Source organism: Oryctolagus cuniculus, chromosome 3 (assembly GCF_051225735.1).
Source record: "Oryctolagus cuniculus isolate XC-2025 breed Fujian yellow rabbit chromosome 3, ASM5122573v1, whole genome shotgun sequence".
In the NCBI taxonomy this organism is placed as follows: Eukaryota; Metazoa; Chordata; class Mammalia; order Lagomorpha; family Leporidae; genus Oryctolagus; species Oryctolagus cuniculus.
The window spans coordinates 184735328-184759861 of NC_142869.1; the positions used below are offsets into that span (position 1 = coordinate 184735328).

At 58.3% G+C, this 24534-nt stretch overlaps 1 protein-coding gene across 12 annotated transcripts in view; it reads left to right on the forward strand.

Moving 5' to 3' along the window:
* Nucleotides 1-24534, forward strand: part of ATP6V0A4 (ATPase H+ transporting V0 subunit a4) — an 87250-nt gene that overhangs the window by 15055 nt on the left and 47661 nt on the right. For 3 of the 12 annotated variants that reach the window (XM_070071445.2, XM_089329666.1, XM_089329665.1), the window contains exons 1-4: nt 20279-20409; nt 22813-22946; nt 23686-23764; nt 24008-24102. In XM_070071445.2, coding sequence (XP_069927546.2) covers nt 22830-22946; nt 23686-23764; nt 24008-24102 — 291 coding nt within the window. In that variant the 5' untranslated portion in view covers nt 20279-20409; nt 22813-22829. The other 9 variants (XM_089329658.1, XM_051835637.3, XM_089329663.1 and 6 more) reach the window with 8 other exon arrangements.

Consider the following 24534-nt stretch of genomic DNA (forward strand, 5'->3'; position numbering starts at 1 on the left):
TATTTTACATGTATGGGTTGTTCGTGCACATTTTTGTTTCGTGTTTTTGCACTGCAGTTGACTTCAGGTAAGCGAAATTGCAGAATAGAACCGTGGCTAACAGGGGGCTGTGGTGTGGATCTCCCCACACCTGCACAGGGGCCTCGTCCCGGGCTTTTGAGACTCCTGAGGAGAGCACAGCCCAGCAGGGCGGCCGACGCCGAAGGGAGAGTTTCATGCAATCTGGCAAGACTCGAATACGGTGTCTTCCACAGCCAAGAGGATCTATGGAAGAGGGAGGGAGTGTGCCTGTCTGCAGCTGCAGGGGAAGGGCTCGCGGTGCAGGGGGAGTGCCTGGGCTCTGTGAGGCAGGGAGAGCACACAGAGGTGAGGGCGTGCCTATGTGCGCGCATATGCGGCCTGCCAGGAGGGGTATGGGCACCGTGGCCTGCCCAGGGACAGCCTGGCAGGAGACAGGGATGGAATCCAGCTCACTCAGGCTCTGTAGGACAAGGGGACGGGGACCCTGCATGTCCTAGGGCGGCGTAGCAGCCCAGAGGAGGACGTAGCACAACACATGGCTCTTCTCCTTTGTCCAGAGCCGCAAGTCGTGGTGGCCTCGAGTTCCTGCATTTGGGGATGGGGACAAAGGTGCTTCAAGCAGCGCACAGGTGCAGCTGTGTTCACCGCTGAACCCTGAACAGGCGCCAAGCGGCTGCGGCCTGCCAGGGCCTTGGTCAGAGCGAGCGAGGTAGCACGGTGCCAGCCCCAAGGAGCTCACGGTGCAGGAGGGGGATGGACAAGTGACAGTGAAATACGTGTGTGGGGGGGCATCACGGGAGAGGGACAGCCCCTAGGCTTGAGCGCCGATTTCACAATGGAGACGGTGTTTTCGATCCAGACTTGAAGGCTGTGTGGCTTGCCAGGCACGGGGAAAGCCAGCAGTGTGGCCAGGACCCCGGGCCCTAGTCTGGGGAGCACCGGGAGGGGTCAGCTTGTGTCGGACTAAGAACAGATCAGGAATGGTGCTGGCAGAGAAAACAGGGCTCACGCTTCCAACTGGGCACTAAGAGGCCCTCACAGCTGGAGACACGTTTGGAGGGCAGATCTGAGGGGGACAGCCTGGATGCAGGGTCATCCCCAAGGCCACGGTCACTGACCTGCCCAAGAAGGTGGGCCAAGCATGGAGAGGAGGGGACCGAGCCAGGAGGTACGGGGGCTACATCAACAGGAGGGGACCCGGGAAGATGCATGTGTGGGAGGAGTGGGGCAAGCTTTCTCCCTGGGGAGAATGGGTGGCCCTGGGGCCGCCTGGGCTCACCTCCCAGGCCTGCCTCTCGCCGGCTGGGTGCCCTGGGCAGGTGGCCCGGTGCCTCCACGCTTCTGCCTCCCTCCTTACAGAAGCAGTGGGACGGGGTACGGATCTCGGGTGCTGCAGGGCGGCTGCCGGACGGGCTCGTTCACACTCTCGCGCAGGGCGCAGTGCAGGGCGCGCGTCCAGGGCGTGCTCCTGTCTGTTCTGTAGGAGAGGCGGCGCAAACTGCAAGGCCAGGGCAAGGGGGAGCTGGTTTCAGGGGAAAAGAATGCTGTTTATCTGTTGATTTTGTATCCTGCTGTGGTCCAACAGGGGTTTAGTTACGTATGGTTAATTGAGGTAGATAAAATGAGTTTTTAAGAAACATTTATTTATTTATTTATTTCAGAGGCAGAGTTAGAGAGAGAAACAGAGGGAGAGAGGGAGAGAGGTCTTCCAACCTTCTGGCTCACCCCCCAAGTGGCTGCAACGGCTGGAGCTGAGCCAGTCTGAAGCCAGGAGCCAGGAGCTTCTTCCAGGTCTCCCACGTGGGTGCAGGGGCCCAAGGACTTGGGCCATCTTCTGCTGCTTTCCCAGGCCACAGCAGAGAGCTGGATAGGAAGAGGAGCAGCCGGGACTAGAACCGGTGCCCATATGGGATGCTGACGCCACAGGCAGAGGCTCAACCTCCTATGCCACAGCTTTGGCCCCTGATAAGTTTGAAATAAAAGAGAAGAGGGGCTGGCACTGCGGCACCATGGGTTAAGTGGGCACTGGTGACTCCAGCATCCCATACTGGGAGCCAGTTCGGGTTCCAGCTGCTCCTCTTCCCAGCCAGCTTCGTACTAATGTGCCTGGGAAGGCAGCAGAAAATGGCCCAAGTAGTTGGGCCCCACCCATGTGGGAGACCCTATGGAGCGCCTGGCTTCAGCCTGGTTAGAGCCGGCTGTTGTGGCCATCTGGGGAGTGAACCAGGGCATGGAAGACCTCAGACACCTCTCTCTCTGTCTCTGTCTCTCTCTGTGTCATTTTGTCTTTCAAATAAATAAGTCTTTAAAAAAAGAAAGAAAGAAATGGGTCTGCCACTGTGGTGCAGTGAATTAAGCCACAGCCTGCAGCACCAGCGTCCCACATGGGCGTCAGTTCGAGTCCCAGCAGCTCCACTTCTCATCTAGCTCTCTGCTGTGGCCTGAGAAGGCAGTGGAAGGTGGCCCAAGAGCTTGGGCCCCTGCACCCACGTGGGAGACCTGGAAGAAGCTCCTGGCTCCTGGCTTCAGCCCGGCGTAGTCATTGCAGCCATTTGGAGAGTGAACCAGCAGATGGAGCATCTCTGTCTCTCTCTCTCTCTCACTCTCACTCTCACTCTCTCACTCTCTGCCTTTCAAATTAAATAAATAAATCTATGTTTAAAACCAAAGAAATGAGGTCCAGAGAATTTTCTGACGGGAAGCAGAAGATGGTTCTGTGACGTGTCGCCACCACACGACGTCATGCGTGTTCTAAGTTTCTGGTGCCAGCGTGAAGAGGGTGACTTGATGACGAGTGTGCGGCCGGGCCCCCAGTTGAAAACCGGGGAAGCACAGCGCCCCTCGCTGCTGTGGAGTAAAAGCCCCAGGAGGCCTTTGTCTGGCCCTGGCCCAACACCAGCCTGAAAATCTAAATGGCGTCGCTTACACTACAGTCCCATGTCACCAGGCGGAAACTAAGTCGTCGTCTGACCTTCTGCGACCAGGAGAGAAAGGACAGCCATGTTCCCAAGCAGGCCAGTGTCAGTGGCGTGATAATGAACTTCCTCTGTGTTCATCTTTCTCCGAAAACAGAACCTGAAGTAGCCGCTGTTTTCCTGTTGTTCCCTCCCCTGCCCCCACCTCCCAAGGGAAGTAACTTATAGACCCACCTGTGCGTTCCGTGGCACTGATTCTGTTTGGTAGAATGGAGGTTGCTCAATTCTGGGGTGGCAAAAACAGCCAGTGAAGACAGTTCAGTTAGGTTGCTGAAGTTCCCTTCTGTGACAGCAGCAGAACCAGAGAGGGTTTTCCCTGCCCCCAAGGGAGGACCTTGCTAAATTGAGTGAGCACTGTTCTGTGTTCGCCTCACTTCCCGGGCCAGCATGGGCTCAGCCCGCGGGCACAGAGATGACAGTGGGAGAGAAGTCCACCAGGCGCTCAAGGGTCTGTGTTCCCAGCAGAAACTGGGCAAAGCAAATAATTAGCTCATTCATTTACTTTTTTTTTTTTTTTTTTTTTTGACAGGCAGAGTTAGAGAGAAAGAGACAGAGAGAAAGGTCTTCCTTCCATTGGTTCACTCCCCAAATGGCCACCACAGCCAGCGCTGCGCTGATCCGAAGCCAGGAGCCAGGTGCTTCCTCCTGGTCTCCCATGCGGGTGCAGGGCCCAAGCACCTGGGCCATCCTCCACTGCCCTTCCAGGTCACAGCAGAGAGCTGGCCTGGAAGAGGGGCAACCGGGACTAGAACCTGGCGCCCATATGGGATGCCGGCGCCGCAGGCAGAGGATTAACCAAGTGAGCCACGGCGCCGGGCCCCTCACTTGCTTTTTATTTGAGAGGCAGAAAGAGAGAGAAAGCTCTTCCTCCATCGCTGGGTCACTCTTCGAGTGGCCACAAGGGCCGGGGCCGGCTCAGGCCGACGCTGGGAGCTGGGAATGTGATGCAGGTCTCCCGGGGGCGGCAGGGCCCGGCCACTGGAGACGCCACTGCTGCCCCCAGAGTGTGCGTGAGCAGGAAGCTGCGGCTGGGAGCTGGGGCTGGGACTTGAACCCTGTCCCCAACCAACATTCTGCTGGCTGGGCTTTTGAAGCTTTCCAATTCATTTCAGACATTTAAATGGAGCCAGTTTAAGGTAGAACGTTGGGTGCATTTCGCTGTATGTGGTACAAGCAGGGTGTGTCCCCCCCCCCCAAGTGATGAGAGCCTGGGCACATGGATCAAAGGTGGCGCTGCAGGGTTGTGGTGGGGTGGTGGGTGGCCACCCAGCCGCCCAAGCCGACAGCATCCTGTCCAACCTCTGCAAAGCAGGGGGAGTGGAGGGGAGATAATGCGCCCGCTTCCACCCTTCTCCTCACTGCTCTTTGATTTGGGACTCTTGGACCAGCTGTTTGCAGGACGACTGAGTCACACGTCTGCTATCAGCAGAAGGAAGGAGGGCTGACTGCGCTCACTGCTTCCAAAGAAAGGGCAGCCAGGCCTCGCCGGGGCCCCACTGCCCGCTGTCTGCGCAGGCTGCCGCGACCCCGTGGCCAGCTACGTCTCCCAGCAGCCTGCTCGGACGCTGGGGAGCAGATTTGCTCTGGAGGGTGTATGTACCAGGAAGCTGCATTGCTCAGAGCTAGACATTCTGCAGGAACTTTCTCGAGACTTTTTTTCTCATGGCCGCGACAGGTATTTGGTTACCCACACTTTAAAACAACTCAGGCTAATCATGCTTGTGGCCAGGCTCCGTGGCGGCGAGGGAGAGGGAGTGAGCCGGAGGGGAGGTCTGGGGACCTTCGCTGCCTCCAGTTGGTCCTGATAGGATTTCCTTGGAAAACAGAAAGCAGAAGGCAGCTTCCTGGAGGAAAAGATTGGAAGCCAGGGGCCCGCCCTTGGTGCAGTTCCAGGGCGATCCCTTCAGTGCGTGGTCCTGAATCCCTAGCTGGGGCGGGGGAGGGAGGCAGGGGTGCGCGGCTCTGCAGAGGCCAGGGTCAGCACGAAGGACGGGGTCTCCTCCCGGCCAAGCCATCCTCCCCCCGGGCTCTCACGCCTGCCTCTTCGCAGCAGTGTGTTTCCTGACTCCCGGACACGGAGCTTTGCTCCTACCAGCCTGCTGCTGCTTTCCAGCTACAGGGCACTGCCACCTGCGACCACGCGCTGCTGATTCCTAGTCTGGCACCCCACATGGCTGGTGGAGGTCAGGTGTGGGCTGTGTTGTCGGCGAAGTTTCAGATTGTGGATTAGATCGGGGCCCTTGTGTTTGAGTCCTAATGTCCATGACCCTCTTTTCAGGGATGTGAGTCTGTCATTTTTAAAAATATTTTTTCTTTTAAAAGATTTATTTTTATTTATTTGAAAGGCAGAATGAGAGAGAGAGATCTTCCATCTGTTGGCTCACGCCCCAAATAGAATGGTCAGGACTGGGCCAGGCTGAACCTGGCCACCCACATGGGTGCAGGAGCCCAAGCACCCAAGCTCTCCCAGGACCATCAGCAGAGAGCTGGGTCAGAAGTGGACAGCCGGCTCCCGTATGGGATGCTGGCACTGCGGGCGGTGGCTTAACCTGTTATGCCAGAATGCAAGCTCTGTCTTTTTTTTTTTTTTAAGATTTATTTTATTTACTCGAAAGGCAGAGTGACAGAGAGAGCAGGACAGAGAAAAAGATCTTCCACGTCCTGGTTCACTCCCCAAGTGGCCACAATGAATAGGGCCAGACCAGGCTGAAGCCAGGAGCCTGGAACTCCATCCGGGTCTCCCACATGGGTGCAGGGCCCAAGCACTTGGGTCATCATCCACCGCTCTCCCAGGTGCATTAGCAGGGAGCTGGATGGGAAGTGGAGCAGCCAGGACTCCAAGCGACCTCTGATGTGGGATGCCAGCGTCACACAGCAGCTTAACCCCTGTGCCACAGCGTGGGCCCCTCAGTCAGTTGTAAAATCAGCGCAAAAATGCGCTGTGTGGTGGGACTGAGACGTGCAGGGGCTGAGCGTGGCAGCTCGCAGGTGAGTGTCCTTTCACACAGGACTCACAGGTGTGCTTCACTCCTGCTGATGCGCAGGGTCCCGCTGTATCACAGTTCATTTAGCCATTCCCCTGCGGATGGATAGCTAGGTCAGGTCCATGCATTATAATTGTTATATCCAATGTTTTCAGGAACACCCTTGTACATCTACTTTTGCACACATATCTGGTTTATCTGGGTAAATCACAGTGGCAGGCATGAGAAATGGAATTCAGAGACAAGTTTGGGAGTGGGTTCCAGCAGTCAAGATGTGGCACAGCAGGTAAACACGCTGTCTGCAACGTTGGCATCCCATGTGGGCACCAGTTGGTGTCCTGGCCGCTCCACTTTTGATCCAGCTGTGGCCTGGGAACGCAGCAGAAGATGGCCCTAGTGCTTGGGCCCCTGCACCCCATGGGAGACCTGGATGAAGCTCCTGGCTCCTGGCTGTGGCTTCAGCTTGGCCCAGCCCTGACTGTTGCAACCACCTGGGGAGTGAACAGCAGAACAGATGGAGGATCTCTCTCCCCCACCCCCTTTCCCTCCCTCCCTCCACCCTCCCCCTCCCCATCTCCCTGTAACTCTTTCAAATAAATAAATATTTTAAAAAAATAGATGCCCACACTGGGACTGGTGTTGTGGCATGGTGGTTAGAGCCACCACCTGCGACACAGGCATTCCATGTGTACGTGGTCTGAGTCCCAGCTGCTCCGGCTCCAATCCAGCTCTCTGTTGCTGGCCTGGAAAAAGCAGTGGAAGATGGCCTGATTGTTTGGGCCACTGCTGCCCACGTGGGAGACTTGGATGAAGCTCCTGGCTCCAGCCATCTGGGGAGTGAACCAGCAGATAGAAGATCTTGCTCACTCTCTCTCTGTAACTTTGATGTTCAAATAAATAAGTCTTAAAAAAAAAAAAAAAAAAAGATGCCCACACCCCATATCAGAATACCTGGGTCTGGCTCCAGCTCCTGATTCCAGCTTCCTGTTAACGTGAACGCGGCGGCGGCAGCGGGGGAGGGGGGGCAGCAATAGTGGCTCAGGCGCTTAGGGCTTAGGTTCTGCCACTGTGTGGGAGACTGGGTTGCACTCCTGGCTGCTGGTTTTGGCCCCCTCCAGGCATGGCAGGCATTTGGGGAGTGAACCAGCAGATGGGAGCTGTCTTTCTGTCTCTCAGATAAATAACAATTGACAACAAGAAACAAAGCCAAGTTGACGCTTTTTCAAAAGGAGAGAGCACTTCACAGAAAAGCAACACCTCCACACTGCAGTAGCACCTGCTTGCTGCCTAGGGAGCGCTTTCTTTTAAGACTTATTTAACTAATTGAAAGGCAGAGTTACAGAGAGAGAGGGAGAGACAGAAGGGGAAGAGAGAGAGAGAAAATGAAAATGTGAATCTCCCATCTGCTGGTCCACTCCCCACATGACCACAATGCCTGGGGCTGGGCCAAACTGAAGCCGGGAACAGGAGCTTCTTCCAGGTCTCCCACTTGGGTGCAGGAGCCAAGCACCGGACCATCTTCTGCTCAGTAGGCCTGCTTCCCAGGCGCTTTTAGCGGGAGCTGGATCAGAAGTGGAGCAGCTGGGGCTTGAACCTGCGCCCACATGAGATGCTGGCATCACAGGCAGTGGCCTAACCTGCTGGCCTTAGCGCCTGCCCCCTTGGGAACGTTTCCAAGGTCAGGATGTCTTTTCCATTTTAGAGTATCTTACGTTCCCCGTGTCCCGTGATGCAGGGACCGCCTGTGCACAGCCTCCGCTCTGGGTGCTAAAGGTCTACCCCAGGAGGAGCTGACACAGGCAGGGATGCCCAGGACCGAAGGGAGGCTTCTGGTGAGAATCCCTGCATTGGAATGGCACCTCCGAGGCCCGCTGCCTTAGGCCTTAGCCTGCTAAGAGTGTCCTCGACCCAGAGAGCAGTGGGACAGAGTCTGGAGCAGCTGCGCTGACCTGGCTGCCTCTCAAGGTTGCTGCTCAGACCTCCTTCAGCGCTCACGTGCCTGGCTTCTGCCTGACTTGGAGGAGCCGCAGCGGTGTGAGAAAACTTAGTGAGCTGCCGGCGTGCAACAGGTGACTGCTCGCAGGGCTGAGTTAATGAGCAATGGCAGGGGTGGCGGGCAGACTGCGGGCTCCCTGCAATCCCAGTCTCTTGTGTGCAAAACATTTCTGTTGGCGCAACAGTGCTCCTGGGCAGATTAGTTTTTGTTTAGTCAACAGATGTGTGTTCTTAGAGAGCAACTGTAAGCCAAGGTTTTGGGGACAGGAGCCGCACGTGCGTGACAGACATCAGCCACGCGCTCTCCTCGTTTGGTCACCGTGGCGCTGTGAGGGGCCGGCTGGCCCTGTCTCCCACTGTGCCCTTCTGGCCTCCTCCACAAACTCCCCCCTTTCCCCAGCGTCTCTCGTCCCTGCTGTCCACAGCCCCCAGGGCAACGGAACCAAGCCTGAGGCAGGAGTCCTGGATTCCGGCTTTCCTGCGGTTGCTTGGTTGCGTCTCTTTTTCAAGGTGTATTTATTTAGTATTTATTTCCAAGGCAGAGAGAGAGAGGGAGGGAGGGAGAGAGAGCTATATATAGAGAGAAAGAGATTTCCAACTAGAATTCCCAATAAGTGCAGCCATATGTGCAGTGGCTTAACCGAGGCACCACAGTGCTGGCCCCCATCCGTCCTGCTGCCATTTCTTGTGTGAACTTGGAGAGGTCACGTAACCATGGTGATCTGGGGACTCTGGAAGGGGGCACAGGTGGAAAAACCCAGGGAAACGTTGCCTTCCATCTTTTCTGGGCAGCCCTTTGGGGTCCTTAGCGCTCACTGGCAGTGATAAGTGCGTGCTACCCAGCTCAAGGGGCCGCTGTGTTGCAGGAGCCCTGGCAATGCAGTGGGCAGACCTGGGTGGCAGGAGTTTTGTGTTCTGCCACACGACAGCTGTAGGACCCTGGGGTGCTGTTTTCTCATCCTCTAGTGTAAGGGGATTAGAGTAGATGGCGTCTGTTTTCTTCTAGTACAATTCTACGACGCCATGCTCAACGCAGGACATGAGAGAAAGGGCAGAAGCACCGTGAAGTTCACTTATTTGTAGAAAGTGCACACCGACATCCTGAAAGCCCGTTGGCGTAGCTCAGGTAAGTTTTATCGCAGAAAGGATGCATAACCGGGAGGTGTCCCCGAGCGGCCACGGGGCAAAGGACATGAGAGAAAGGGCAGAAGCACCGTGAAGTTCACTTATTTGTAGAAAGTGCACACCGACATCCTGAAAGCCCGTTGGCGTAGCTCAGGTAAGTTTTATCGCAGAAAGGATGCATAACCGGGAGGTGTCCCCGAGCGGCCACGGGGCAAAGCCATTCACAGTCCGCACTGGGTGTTCTCGCGGCTGAAATGCTCTTTGCCTGAGCCCCACTTCCAGGGCTTGGTGACGTGGTGCGCAGAGGTGCGAATGAAAGGGGCGTACAGCAGTAGCTCCATCTCAAGAGACGAGAAGCAACAGCTCACGGCCAAGGGTGTGGCTGTGGAGGAGGAAGCCGAGGGACCCTCAAGGAGTGAGGACGCTGTGTGTGGAGCGGGCAGGAGGTAGCCTTCGGGGAGAGCCTCGGAAGGGCTGTGTCCCAGAGGACAGAAAGCTGGACAACAGCAGAGGGGCCCAAGGGACACTGGGTGGCACCAAGATGCGTGGCTGGAGAAAGTCCACGGCCAGGAGGAAGTGGGAAAGTACAGGTCCGGGCTGGTGGCGGCTCCAGCAGGGATGAGGTTGATCACGGTGTGGATACAGGAGCCCCGGCGTGTTCCTGGCTGTGTGTGGGCAGGGTGGCGGTGGACAGGTGGAACTGAAGGTCATTCGCTTTCTTTTTAGCAACTTCCAGTCACTCTGTTGTGTCTAGAGCACCTTCTCTATGAGCGCACATTGTAACGGAGCGTGGCTGGTGGGGTGGTGCAGACAGCGAGGGGGGGGTGTTGGGCTTACGCGGACAGTAAATCGATGACCTGAGCGCAGGGAACCGCCTGACTCCAGCTCTGGGAAGCCGCTGGTCGTTTCCCGTGCCGGGGACTGCTTTTGGATTAAGCTCCTTCCACACATTTGGCTTGCTCTCCGCCCAGCCCTTTTCACTTTCTAAATTACGATGACCTGTGAGTGAATCCTGTGCAGCTCACGCGGGACGGTACACAGTACCTTCCGACTCCTGGGGGCAAGGACGTGAGAACGCAGGAGGCTCCGTGCGCTCTGAATCGCCTTGTGTGCAGCGTTCATCTCAGCGCCCGGCCGGCCGCTTCCCGGCAGCCCTTGAGCATGGCAGGTGCGATGTGGCTGCCACCGGCTCTGCGCTCCAGACACTAGAGCTGGGGAGCGCTGCTCCTAAATGCTCCCCGCCTAAAACAGCCTCCTGCTGCGCGAGACAGGATGCATTCTGTGGTCAGGAAGTTGTTTCCCGCAGGAACCTGAAGCCCGTGGATGTACCAGGTCCAGAATTTTGAGAGACTATGAACATACGCAAATATATTCAAAGATTGGCAGGTTACTCCTGTGGTGCAAAAGCCATCGACACAGATGCTTGAAGAATCAGAACGTACCGTCTGGCCTTGGGAGAGTCGTGCAGCCTCCATGTCCCACTATCTCAAAAAACAGCAGAGTGGACTCCACCGATTCTCACATCACTGGAAGCCTCCTGGGGACCAGGGCTGTGTCTGCTTGTCCTGTTCCCTCCTCCTCCTCCTCCTGGGGACCAGGGCTGTGTCTGCTTGTCCTGTTCCCTCCTCCTCCTCCTCCTCCTGGGGACCAGGGCTGTGTCTGCTTGTCCTGTTCCCTCCTCCTCCTCCTCCTGGGGACCAGGGCTGTGTCTGCTTGTCCTGTTCCCTCCTCCTCCTCCTCCTGGGACCAGGGCTGTGTCTGCTTGTCCTGTTCCCTCCTCCTCCTCCTCCTCCTCCTCCTGGGACCAGGGCTGTGTCTGCTTGTCCTGTTCCCTCCTCCTCCTCCTCCTGGGGACCAGGGCTGTGTCTGCTTGTCCTGTTCCCTCCTCCTCCTCCTCCTCCTGGGGACCAGGGCTGTGTCTGCTTGTCCTGTTCCCTCCTCCTCCTCCTCCTGGGACCAGGGCTGTGTCTGCTTGTCCTGTTCCCTCCTCCTCCTCCTCCTGGGACCAGGGCTGTGTCTGCTTGTCCTGTTCCCTCCTCCTCCTCCTCCTCCTCCTCCTCCTGGGGACCAGGGCTGTGTCTGCTTGTCCTGTTCCCTCCTCCTCCTCCCCTCCTCCTGGGACCAGGGCTGTGTCTGCTTGTCCTGTTCCCTCCTCCTCCTCCTCCTGGGGACCAGGGCTGTGTCTGCTTGTCCTGTTCCCTCCTCCTCCTCCTCCTCCTGGGGACCAGGGCTGTGTCTGCTTGTCCTGTTCCCTCCTCCTCCTCCTCCTGGGACCAGGGCTGTGTCTGCTTGTCCTGTTCCCTCCTCCTCCTGGGGACCAGGGCTGTGTCTGCTTGTCCTGTTCCCTCCTCCTCCTCCTCCTGGGACCAGGGCTGTGTCTGCTTGTCCTGTTCCCTCCTCCTCCTCCTCCTGGGACCAGGGCTGTGTCTGCTTGTCCTGCTCCCCTTGCCTCCTTCCTTTGCTCTTGAGATTCACAGTGCGCAACTCAGGAAGCTCACTTGGGTTCTGGGCTGCAGGTGCTAACACTTTCTCTTGTCAACTTTCCACGAGTCCCCAAAGCTCAGCCAGGAAACCTACTGTGGAACTGGAAAGCAGGTGCTTCGGGTGGTCTAAAGGGGCGGTCTGAGGTGTGCATCGTGGGTAAAGAAAAGTGGGGGTCCCTGTGCTCTCCATGTGCTGTGCAACCAGAACCCCAGAATTCTGGAGGCTAACAACTGTCTCTTCTCTTGAGGAAACAAACAAAACTCACCATGTTGCTTCATTTCACCTGGGCCACTGCTCTGCCACCTCCCCCCTCTTTGCTGCCTGATGTTTTGAAGGAGTTTTCTCTCGCTCCTGAGTCGTCTTCACCAGCCACTCGCTTCCCGATTGCCCAGATCTTCCTCTGAATTCGGACCTCTCACTCCACTGAAGCAGGTCTGGGGCCCCCGGCAACATCTGGCTCTTCCCAGCCTCCTCCAGGGCTCGGGAGCTGCTCTCCCCTCTTGAGTTCCTGTTCTTCTGATGATTGTCCTCCCATTGTTTTTCTCTTCTTCTTTTCTTTAAAGATACATTTATTTATTTGAAAGAGTTACACAGAGAGAGGAGAGGCAGAGAGAGAGAGAGAGAGAGGGGTCTTCTATCCGCTGGTTCACTCTCCAATTGGCTGCAATAGCCGGGGCTGCGCCAATCCGAAGCCAGGAGCCAGGAGCTTCTTCCTGGTCTCCCATGTGGGTGCAGGGCCATCTTCTGCTGCTTTCCCAGGACATAGCAGAGAGCTGGATCACAAGTGGAGCAGCCGGGACTAGAACCGGTACCCATATGGGATGCCGGCACTGTGGGCGGCAGCTTTACCCGCTGTGCCACAGCGCTGGCCCTCATCCCATTGTTCTTCATCTGTCTCCTTGGTCCAGCCTCGAACCCTTTGAGTTCCTTATGTGGGCCTGAGCCTCCATTGCTTCCTCCTTGTTAATAGGGTGATTGTGTGTTCCCCATTCATATGCTGAAGTCCTGACCTCCAGTGCCTCATGATGTGGGCTAATCTGTAACCACAGGCAGTGATAGTTGGGGGGTCCCTAATCCAAAATGCATATGTTCTTGTAAGAAGGGAGATTGGACACACACACACACACACACACACACGTGGAGGCAGAGATTGCGCACGCGCGCACACACACACACACACGTGAAGGCAGAGATTGCGCACGCGCACACACACACACACACACGTGAAGACAGAGATTGCGCACGCGCACACGCACACACACACGTGAAGGCAGAGATTGCGCACACGCACACACACACACACACGTGAAGGCAGAGATTGCGCACGCGCACACGCACACACACACACGTGAAGGCAGAGATTGCGCACACACACACACACACACACACGTGAAGGCAGAGATCCGAGTGCTGCTTCTGCAAGCCAAGGAGTGCCAGCAGCCGGCGGGAGGAAGGTGGGAAACCTGGAACAGTCTCCTCCCACCTGGAACAGAGTCTACCTCCCACCTGGAACAGAGTCTACCTCCCACCTGGAACAGAGTCTACCTCCCACCTGGAACAGAGTCTACATCCCACCTGGAACAGTCTCCTCCCACCTGGAACAGTCTCCTCCCACCTGGAACAGTCTACCTCCCACCTGGAACAGTCTACTTCCCACCTGGAACAGTCTACCTCCCACCTGGAACAGTCTACCTCCCACCTGGAACAGAGTCTACCTCCCACTTGGAACAGAGTCTACCTCCCACCTGGAACAGTCTACCTCCCACCTGGAACAGTCTACCTCCCACCTGGAACAGTCTACTTCCCACCTGGAACAGAGTCTACCTCCCACCTGGAACAGTCTACCTCCCACCTGGAACAGAGTCTACCTCCCACCTGGAACAGTCTACTTCCCACCTGGAACAGTCTCCTCCCCCCTGGAACAGTCTCCTCCCCCCTGGAACAGTCTCCTCCCACCTGGAACAGAGTCTACCTCCCACCTGGAACAGTCTACCTCCCACCTGGAACAGTCTCCTCCCACCTGGAACAGAGTCTACCTCCCACCTGGAACAGAGTCTACCTCCCACCTGGAACAGTCTCCTCCCACCTGGAACAGAGTCTACCTCCCACCTGGAACAGTCTACCTCCCACCTGGAACAGAGTCTACCTCCCACCTGGAACAAAGTCTACTTCCCACCTGGAACAGTTTCCTCCCACCTGGAACAGTCTACCTCCCACCTGGAACAGAGTCTACCTCCCACCTGGAACAGAGTCTACCTCCCCCCTGGAACAGTCTCCTCCCACCTGGAACAGTCTCCTCCCACCTGGAACAGTCTACCTCCCACCTGGAACAGTCTCCTCCCACCTGGAACAGTCTCCTCCCCCCTGGAACAGAGTCTACCTCCCACCTGGAACAGTCTACCTCCCACCTGGAACAGTCTACCTCCCACCTGGAACAGTCTCCTCCCCCCTGGAACAGAGTCTACCTCCCACCTGGAACAGTCTCCTCCCACCTGGAACAGTCTACCTCCCACCTGGAACAGAGTCTACCTCCCACCTGGAACAGTCTACCTCCCACCTGGAACAGTCTCCTCCCACCTGGAACAGAGTCTACCTCCCCCCTGGAACAGTCTCCTCCCACCTGAAATAGTCTCCTCCCCCCTGGAACAGAGTCTACCTCCCCCCTGGAACAAAGTCTACTTCCCACCTGGAACAGTTTCCTCCCACCTGGAACAGAGTCTACCTCCCACTTGGAACAGTCTACCTCCCACCTGGAACAGAGTCCACATCCCACTTGGAACAGTCTACCTCCCACCTGGAACAGAGTCCACATCCCACTTAGAACAGTCTACCTCCCCCCTGGAACAGTCTCCTCCCACCTGAAATAGTCTCCTCCCCCCTGGAACAGAGTCTACCTCCCCCCTGGAACAGAGTCTACCTCCCACCTGGAACAGAGTCTACCTCCCACCTGGAACAGAGTCTACCTCCCACCTGGAACAGTCTACCTCCCACCTGAAATAGTCTCCTCCCACCTGGAACAGAGTCTACATCCCACTTGGAACAGTCTACCTCCCACGTGGAACAGAGTCTACATCCCAGCCCTCAGCAGATCTGGCTCTACAGCCTGATCTCGGAGGGGCAGCCTGCAGCGCCGCGAGACAACGCGTGTCTGTTGTCTCTGTGCCGTGACAGCCCGAGGACGCCAACATTTGTGTCTACCGTATCCCCAGGCTAGAGGTGCCCGGACCCTCTGTGCCTTTACAGATCATGGGCAATCAGGGAGAAAGCAAGGAGAGCCCCTCCCCCAGCCCTTCACAGCGTCCTCCTGGGAGTCTTGGCTAATTCCGAGATCAAACAAACAAGCAAACAAAGCACTGGGGGCAGGTGTCTGGCCTGGTGGTGGAGCTCTGCAGATGGCGCTGTTCCTTAGAGCAGTGCTCCAGCTGCTGCCTGCTGGCGGGGTCTCTCGCTGGACCATATCTACCATGGAGAGGCAGTGCCCTGTTCTTCTTGGAGCAGACGCCCGCTCTGGATGTGGCTTGGCCTCTCCTGCCTGCCAGGCTTCAGCCAACACCACCATCTGGACTTGCAGAATGCCTTACCCACCGTCATGGCGATGCACACGGGATGGATTCTCAACGAGCTCAAAATTTTAAAATAATAATAATAAAAACCTTGTGTGGCTCACTGGTGGAATTCATGATCTTCCCGTGTTCCCAATGGCTCACTGGTGGAATTCATGATCTTCCCGTGTTCCCAATGGCTCACTGGTGGAATTCATGATCTTCCCGTGTTCCCAGGCACCCTGCAGCAGCTGGCTTGTGAGAACAGTGCATTCGCCTCTTGCAGAAACAGCTCCAGCCAGGTGGCACTCAGGCGGGGCTGGGCAGGCTCCTCAGGAGGCAGCAGGTGCTCTGCACCCAGCAGGCGGTGCTGTCTCCTCCATTGCCAGGAACCCTGGGAGGGAACGGGACTGGCGCTTGCAGAATCTTTGGCCCTTGGTCCTGCAACTGTGTGCTCTCTGGCCTGAAGGTCGCAGTCCCACGGGGAGGATGCCTGAGTCATGATGCAGCCGCACGTACTGCCCTGACTGCCGCTTGGGGCTCCTGCCCTGAGCAAACAAGCCCAGGAGGCAGTTCAGGTGCTGAGCTGCTGATGGGTGTGGACCTCCCAGGTGCTCTGGGCTCGTCTTCCAGCCTGGGGGCCAGGAGCAGTGTGTCTAGCATGCAGGAGGTCCCCCCGCCCCCCCCGTCCCCAGCATGTTCACACCTGTGGTCTCTCTCTCTCTCTCTGGAACGCTACCTTTCAAATAAGTAAATCTTTTTTTTTTTTTTTTTTTTTTTTTTTTTTTTTTTTTTTTGACAGGCAGAGTGGATAGTGAGAGAGAGAGACAGAGAGAAAGGTCTTCCTTTTGCCGTTGGTTCACCCTCCAATGGCCGTCACGGCTGGCGTGCTGCGGCCGGCGCACCGCGCTGATCCGAAGGCAGGAGCCAGGTGCTTCTCCTGGTCTCCCATGGGGTGCAGGGCCCAAGCACTTGGGCCATCCTCTACTGCCTTCCTGGGCCACAGCAGAGAGCTGGACTGGAAGAGGGGCAACCGGGACAGAATCCGGCGCCCTGACCGGGACTAGAAGCCGGTGTGCCGGCGCCGCAAGGCGGAAGATTAGCCTAGTGAGCCGCGGTGCTGGCCAAGTAAATCTTGAACATGTTCTCTGTCTTCTAGAAGCTTTATAGTTTTATATTTAAACTTTTGATCTAGGATTCATTTTTAGTTAATTTTTTAAAAAAGATTTATTTATTTGAAAGTCAGAGTTACAGAGAAAGAAGAAGAGGCAGAGAAAGAGACAGAGTTAGAGAGGGGGAGATAGGTCTTCCATCACTGGTTCACTCCCCCAGATGGCCACAATGGCCAGGGCTGGGCCAGGCCAAAGTCAGGAGCAGGAGGTTCATCTGGGTCTCCCACATGGGTGCAGGGGCCCAAGGACTTGGGGCATCTTCCACTGCTTTCCCAGGCCACAGCAGAGAGCTGGATGGAAGTGGAGCAGCTGGGACACGAACTGGTGCCCGGATGAGACTCCAGTGTCGCAGGTGGCAGCTTTACCTGCTGCACCACAGCGCTGGCCCCCTTGAGTTGACTTTGGTATCAGATGTGAGATCTGGGTTGTTGCATGACTTAGGGCCCAAAATTCACAGGTGCTCCGGCACCCTTTGCTGAAAAGTCCGTCCGCCTCCCCGAGATCCTTTCCCTCCTGTCTCACCTCTGGCTGGACGTGGGCGGGTCAGCTCTGGCTGGACATGGGTGGGCCAGCTCTGGCTGGACGTGGGCGGGTCACCTCTGGCTGGACTTGGTGGGTCACCTCTGGCTGAACGTGGGTGGGCCAGCTCTGGCTGAACGTGGGTGGGTCAGCTCTGGATGGACGTGGGTGGGTCACCTCTGGCTGGACGTGGGTGGGTCACCTCTGGCTGGACGTGGGTGGGTCACCTCTGGCTGAACGTGGGTGGGTCAGCTCTGGCTGGACATGGGTGGGTCAGCTCTGGATGGACGTGGGTGGGTCACCTCTGGCTGGACATGGGTGGGTCAGCTCTGGATGGACGTGGGTGGTCACCTCTGGCTGGACGTGGGAGGGTCACCTCTGGCTGGACGTGGGCAGGTCACCTCTGGCTGGACTTGGTGGGTCACCTCTGGCTGAACGTGGGTGGGTCAGCTCTGGCTGAACATGGGTGGGTCAGCTCTGGATGGACGTGGGTGGTCACCTCTGGCTGGATGTGGGAGGGTCACCTCTGGCTGGACGTGGGCAGGTCACCTCTGGCTGGACGTGGGAGGGTCACCTCTGGCTGGACATGGGCGGGTCAGCTCTGGTTCTCTGTTCTCTGCCGCTCCTCTCTGCGCCTGCCTTCCCACAGTGCCCCTGTTGTGGTCGGGTAGCTGCATGGCAAGCCTCGTGGTCGGGCACAGAGGTTTCTTCCACTCCACTGTTCCAGTCTCTAGGCCTCAGCTGATCCCCCCAGCCTGGGAGGAGCCAAAAGCCCACGGGACTGCTCCCCACGTGGCCTCTGTGCCGACTCCCTCACCACCTTCCAGGCCTGGGGGGCTCACTGCGGACAGGCAGCAGTGAGGTGTCCAGTCGGGCCTCTTCTGACGGCACCGTGGGGGTCCACACAGGGGCGCGTGTCACCATAGGGTCAGGCTGGGGGTTCAGCTTCCTTGCTCTTTGTATAGTGTTAAAGGATTGATTTATTTTGATTTATTTGAAAGGGAAAGCAACAGAGAGCGACAGAGGGGGGAGGGATGTCTTCCATCCTCTGGTTCATTCCCCAAATGGCTGCAGCAGCCGTGTCTGGGCCAGCTGAGCCAGGAGCCAGGACAGCATGCTGGTCTCGCACAGGGGTGACAGGAAGCCAAGCCCCCAGGCCATCACCCACTGCCTGCCCAGGCACATGAGCAGGAAGCCGGATGGAAAGCAGAGCAGCTGGGACTCTGATGAGCGGCTGGCCTCGCCCGTGGTGGCTGAGCCTCCTGTGCCACAGTGCCAGCCCCGCTCCGGCCACTCTGACGCTGCGGTTGGGGAGTGTCACCTTGTCCCAGCCGGGTGAGGGTGGAGGGCTGCCCCGGGCTTGGCTGGCCTGGCTGGGCAGGACCCCGGCTGGCTCTGTGGCAGCTGGCTGGATTAGCGTGACGCTCGGCTCCACGTGTCCCTTCCTGGGTCCTGGGCCTTCCTTGATGCGTTGCTGTTGCTGGCTGCTGCACGACCAAGCGTGGAGCGGATGAAGTAAGAGCAGAGCCCAGGGCACCCCTCCGCGCGGCCTTCTTCAAGGCCAGGGCCCCAGGTGCCGGCTTCCCCGTCTCTCCGCAGTCGTGCTGTCCCCAAGCTGCGCGGTGCTGCTCATTTATTGCTCCCGACCTTCCCTCTTCCACGTGGACGCCGCCTCTGGAGGGGCAGGGCCTTGCCGCCGGCTTCCCGCGCCGTCCTCGGGGCCCAGGACAGGATCCGGCGGCGCGTGACGGGATCCAGGTGCTGTGGTGGGCAACGTTGCACTTACGTTTCGTTTACGTCCTGAATTTGTTTTTTAGGCTGCACCTCCTGAGCGGGACTGTCAGGCCAGGGCCACGCCAATGCCCTTCAGACAGTGCGCTGGTTCCCGGTCCGGCTGGGGTCCAGGGGAGTGCGGGCCTCTCGCAGCCTCCCCGGGGCTGCCGCTTTCTCAGCGAGTGCCTAACGTGCTTTGCACTCTGGGAAGACCACGGAGGCCTGGGGCTTGAGAGCTTGCAGAGGTCCCCGTGGATGGCCCTGGTAGCTCCTCAGTGGAGGCTGGCACCTGGGTGTGTGAGACCCTCTGCTCCGCCCGTGATGGACAGACACAGGAGAGGGGCAGCGGGCAGGGAGAGAAGAGGGAGCCCCTCCCTGGAGGGGCCCGGGGCTCCTCAGAAGGGGGGGCAGCATCGCCCCCGGCCACGGCTTGCCCAGCCTCCCGTTCTCGCCTTCCGGCTTCGCTCTGAGCAGCCCGGGTTCAGCCTCCGGAGTCTGGGCTCGTGGGCACCTCTGCGCGGGTGCAAGGGTGGCGTGGCCGAGCGCAGCCTTGCAGGAACCCCAGCGGCAGCTCTGCTCCAGGCCCTCAGACCAGGGCTCGCTCCCCGGGACCCCGCCAGGGCCTCAGAGGAGGGCTCGCTCCCCGGGACCCCGTCCAGGGCCTCAGAGGAGGGCTCGCTCCCCGGGACCCCGTCCAGGCCCTCAGACCAGGGCTTGCTCCCCGGGACCCCAGCTGCCCTGCTCTGCCGCTCCGGCTGCCTCTCCCCGCTCCTCCCTGCTGCACCCCAGCCTGAGCTCTGGTCTGCGCTCCAGGTTCTTGGAAGCAGCAGCTCTGGTTTGCCCAAGCACGGGAATCGCCTGAAGCGCCGAATGCAAATCTCAGACAGCTCAGGAAATTTGAGCCCTGACAGGGAGTTTGATAGAAGAAATTGCTGGGGCCGGCCTTGTGGCATAGAGAATTAAGCCACCACCTGTGAGGCCGGCGTCCCATGTGGACACCTCTTCCAGTCCTGGCTGCTCCGTTTCTGACCCAGCTCCCTGCTAATGGGCCTGGGAAAGCAGCAGAGGAAGGCCCAAGTCCTTGGGCCCCTGCATTCACATGGGAGACCTGGAGGAAGCTCCTGGCTCCTGGCTTCCCCCTGGCTCAGCCCTGGTCTTTGCAGGCACCTGGGGAGTGAACCAGCAGATGGAAGGCCTCTCTCTCTCTCCCTGTGACTCTGACTTTCAAATAAATAAATAAATGAATCTTTTAAAGAGGAGGAGGAGGAGGAGGAGGAAGGGGAGGAGGAGAAGGATTTTCTGGTCTTTGGAAGTACATGGAGCTTTTTGAAAATAGTGGTTGGTGGGATGGTGAGTGTGACTTTCTTCTACGGAGTGCTTTTCCTGTGCTTCCTGTCTGGAGTGTAAAGGTGTGCTTGGTTTGATCAGTAGGCACACTAGAACGCTGTCCCCGGAGACTTCCGAAGGCCCCAGCCCTCCGCTAAGTGAGAGGCAAAACCACTGCGTCCTGGCCGGGGCTCAAGGTCACAGCAGAGGGCACAGGTGGGGCCGGTGGGGCTGGTTTGTCATCACCTGCAGCTGGCCAGGCCGGTGTTGATACAACACAGCTGCCTGGGGAGGACAAGGCGCCGGGAGGGAGGAGGAGGGGCCCTTCCCCAGGGAGGCTGTCCCCCCCACTGCCTCCTCCGGGCCTCGCAGGCCACAGGCTTGCAAGCCAGGCGTCCCGGCTTGGTGCTTTGGGCAGAGGCAGCCGCTCCGGAGCCCCAGCGCCTGGGCCAGCTCCAGACCCGCATCCAGGACCAGCTCGGTGGACGTGAGGGTGAGGCGATCTTTGTGCTGTGCTTTTCGGTCTGCCTGGAGCGGGCGTCCAGGGGCTCTTTTCCGCCTCCTTCGGGCCAGACCGTGCACCTCTGGAGGGAGGGACGCTGCGGTTCCCAGGCAGCGGGGAACTGTTCGCTGAGCATCTCCGTGCTCCACGTTGAGCTAAACGGTGCTGGGTGCGAGCCGGCGTGGCTTTAACCTCCCGATCTCGCCGGCTAATGTGGAATGCGTTCATTTAACAAGCAGCTGCGAGTGAGTACAGTCCCGGCAACGCACAGGAGGAGCTCTGAGCCACCGGGGTGCAGCTGGCGGTCAGGGAAGGCTTCTGGAGGAGGAGGAAGCTGACCCTGGGCTGGAGGAGCGGCAGGGCCGGTGGGGAGGTTCCAGCCCAGAGGGAAGTGGGGGCAGAGACGCAGCTTTCCTGGGAGAGCAGTGTGGAGGGAGGTGAGAACTGGAGGAGGCAGAGGCCACACGCTGCCGCCTTTTCTTGGCAGCTCAATGGCTTTCGAGGGTCAGCGGGCAGGCACAGTGTCTGGTAAATCAGTTGAAAATGAAGTCCGTGGAGGCCTGGCCTTCCAGAGGCTGCCTCGGGGGCAGCCATCTGGGCTGGCCGCGGGGGCGGATCCCGAGGACTTTTTCCCTGGAATGGGTTCTGCGGCCCCCACTTCCTCGTGTTTTCGCAGGGTCTCTGGCTGAGCGTGGGAAGGCGTGTGCACTTTCCCCCAGCGCCTGGGAGAGGGCCTGGAGGCGGTGACTGCTGGTCGCCCCGCCCAGAGCTGAGAGTGCGTTTTCTCCCTCAGGGCGCTCCCGACCTGGGCCTCCTTCTGGGCAGGACCTGGGCCCTCCTTCTGGGCAGGACCTGGGCCTCCTTCTGAGCACGACCTGGGCCTCCTTCTGAGCACGACCTGGGCCTCCTTCTTCTTCTTCTTTTTTTTTTTTTTTACAGGCAGAGTGGACAGTGAGACAGAGAGAAAGGTCTTCCTTTGCCGTTGGTTCACCCTCCGCGCTGATCCGATGGCAGGAGCCAGGAGCCAGGTGCTTCTCCTGGTCTCCCATGGGGTGCAGGGCCCAAGCACTTGGGCCATCCTCCACTGCACTCCCTGGCCACAGCAGAGGGCTGGCCTGGAAGAGGGGCAACCGGGACAGAATCCGGCGCCCCGACCGGGACTAGAACCCGGTGTGCCGGCGCCGCTAGGCGGAGGATTAGCCTAGTGAGCCGCGGCGCCGGCCCTGGGCCTCCTTCTGAGCAGGACCTGGGCCTCCTTCTGAGGATGACCTGGGCCTCCTTCTGAGCAGGACCTGGGCCTCCTTCTGAGCACGACCTGGGCCTCCTTCTGAGCAGGACCTGGGCCTCCTTCTGGGCACGACCTGGGCCTCCTTCTGAGCAGGACCTGGGCCTCCTTCTGAGCACGACCTGGGCCCTCCTGAGCACGAGCTCCGTTCAGGGGGACCAGACTCTGACCCCCGGCTTTGCCGCTGCTTGCTTCACAGTTAGACTCTGCTGGGTGTCTTGGACTGTTTCTCCTCCGGGTGGGATATCCTTCATCTTGGGAACAGAGGTATTCTGGATTTTGGATCTTCCCAGATTTTGGAATGCTTACATACACACAGTGAGATATTCCGGGGATGGGCGGACCCGAAATTCCTTTCTGGGCCACGTTTATCTCCTGTGCGTGGTCTGAAGGTAACTTCCCCCAAGGTTCCGAGTGTTGTCTGCGACTCCGGTTTCAGACGTTCAGATCGGAGCGCTCAGCCTGCCCTCGTCCCTGAGTCTGTGTACCTGGGACCCCTCTGGGAGTCGGAGGGCCCGTGCCTGCCTGTGACTGTGTGACTAGCAGGTGCGCTGCACTGACCCAGGACTTCTCCGTTAGCTCAGTGTCCGTCCAGAGAGCGGACACCAAGTGTGTCTCAGTCCTGCTGGCTGCACATGGCTGTCACAGGTGATTTAATCGTTGCCCTCTTGATGGACATCTAGGGTAGAGCCGCTTGTCAGAACTGGGAGAGCCAGTGGCATCAGACGCATCTCTGCATCTCTGCTTTTCTGTACATACCTGGGTTTCTCTGGATCAACAGCAGTGCGAATCTTGGGTCACGGGTGTGGGTGATCTAAAATGTGATAGATGCTAGCAACTGCTCTCTGTAAAAGGTATGCGACATCTGCACTTTAACAAGTGTATGATAGGGCCGGCCTCCTCACAGCCTCCACACCGCCACGGATAATTCTAAGTCTCTTGTCAACACGGCAGGGTACAAAGTGTGGTCTTCCTTTTGTTTACATTTTACGTCAGGAGTCATTGCTGTTGGATTTTCTCCCTGTCGTGTTTTAATTTAACTACAGAGGTTTCATCCTGAGGTTTCCCCGTATTTCTCGGCTTACGTGTCGTGTTTCTTCCTGCTGCAGGCCAAGGCTGGGCCAGCATGGCGTCGGTGTTCCGGAGCGAGCAGATGTGTCTGTCACAGCTCTTCCTGCAGGTGGAGGCTGCCTACTGCTGCGTCGCTGAGCTCGGAGAGCTGGGCTTGGTCCAGTTCAAAGACGTAAGCCCGCACTCTGGAGATGGGGGGAGCAGGGGCGGAAGGAGGTAACTCGTTCACGGTGCAGTCTGCAGAGAGGCGCTTGGAGCCGGAATGGGTGCGATTCCGCGGCACTGGCCCTCCTAGCCGGGATTAATGGGGATTCTGGAAAAGCCCCTCGCTCCTCGTCCTCCTACAGGGATGTCTCCAAACCCTAAAGCAGTCGGCACATGTCACGCGTCACTCTACTTTATTTCCTGCCTGGGATCTGTGAGCCAGTGGGCGTGTGGCTGTCCATCCATTCTTCTGAACACAGAGACCTATTTTCTCTGACGGTCAGACTGGGGACAAAGTATTCTGGAGTCCACAGTCCAGCTGATATTCTGGGGACAGGCCGTCTGTGCACGTGACATTGGGGTATCGCTTCCCAGGGGGAGTTTGTTTTATTATTTTTCTAAAGATTAATTTCATGTGTTTGAAAGGCAAAGTGACAGGGAGAAGGAGAACAGGGACGCACACACACGCACACACACACATGCGCTCACACACATGTGCACACACGCACACGGAAATAGGAGCAGCCCGGAGGCATCTGGGGGTTGAGTGGGAAACCGGGTGTGTTTTGCCTGGAACTCACCTGTCTGACCTCTATGGGAATGTCTAACCCAAAGACAGCTCCAGCATTAAAAAGATTATGCAATAACCAAAGACAGTGCACCTGCAGCTGTCGCCCCAACGCCTCCTGTGCCCCCCAATCCCGCAGTTAAACGCGAACGTGAGCGGCTTCCAAAGGAAGTTTGTGAATGAAGTGAGAAGGTGCGAGTCGCTGGAGAGAATCCTCCGTGAGTCAGCTTCTCCTTTCTCTCCCGCGTGGGGAATCGTTCCCAGGCCTTCATTAGCTAACGCGGCCGTCTGTGATGATCTTGGGGGTGGCCCCGAGGGGGGTTGGGGTGGCCCCCAGCTGCAGCAGGTCCAGGGAAAGTTCCGTGGGCTGAGCTGGCCGAGAGGCACCTGCCGCGCCCAGCCGGCTTCGTGGTCGTGAGAAACCACAGTCGCCTGTGCGCTCTGTGGGCTCCCATCCCTAGGGTTCCTGGAAGACGAGATGCAGAACGAGATTGCCATTCAGCTGCCTGAGAAGTACCCGCAGACCCCTCTCCCGAGGGAGATGATTACCTTGGAGGTAAGCGCTGCCCTGGCTCCCCCAGCCAAGAACAGCCCCGGAGCCCGCCGGCTCCCAGGGGCTCTGCACACTGCTGGCCGGCCAAGCCCAGACGCAGACCAACCCGACTGTCCACGTCAGCACCGCAGGACAATCCCAGTGAGCCTGTCTCAGGGGCGAGCTGTTCTCTCGTCTCAGCACACGTGGCTCATCCCACGGGTGCGAGATTCTCACGGGCTGCGAAGGCTCGCCCACGAACGGTGCCACTGAGCAGGCCAAAGACAGGCACGAGGGGCCGCTTCCTGGTCGTTGGCCGGTTGGAAACGATTAAGGGCCCAAGTCCTCTGTAGGTGGAGGCCTCTCGTCAGCCTGGCTCCTGTGGTCACCGGGGGAAGGTGGCCGTTCCCTTTAGCCAAGGACGCTGTGGCTGGGGAGGGCCGTGCCTAGTTCTTC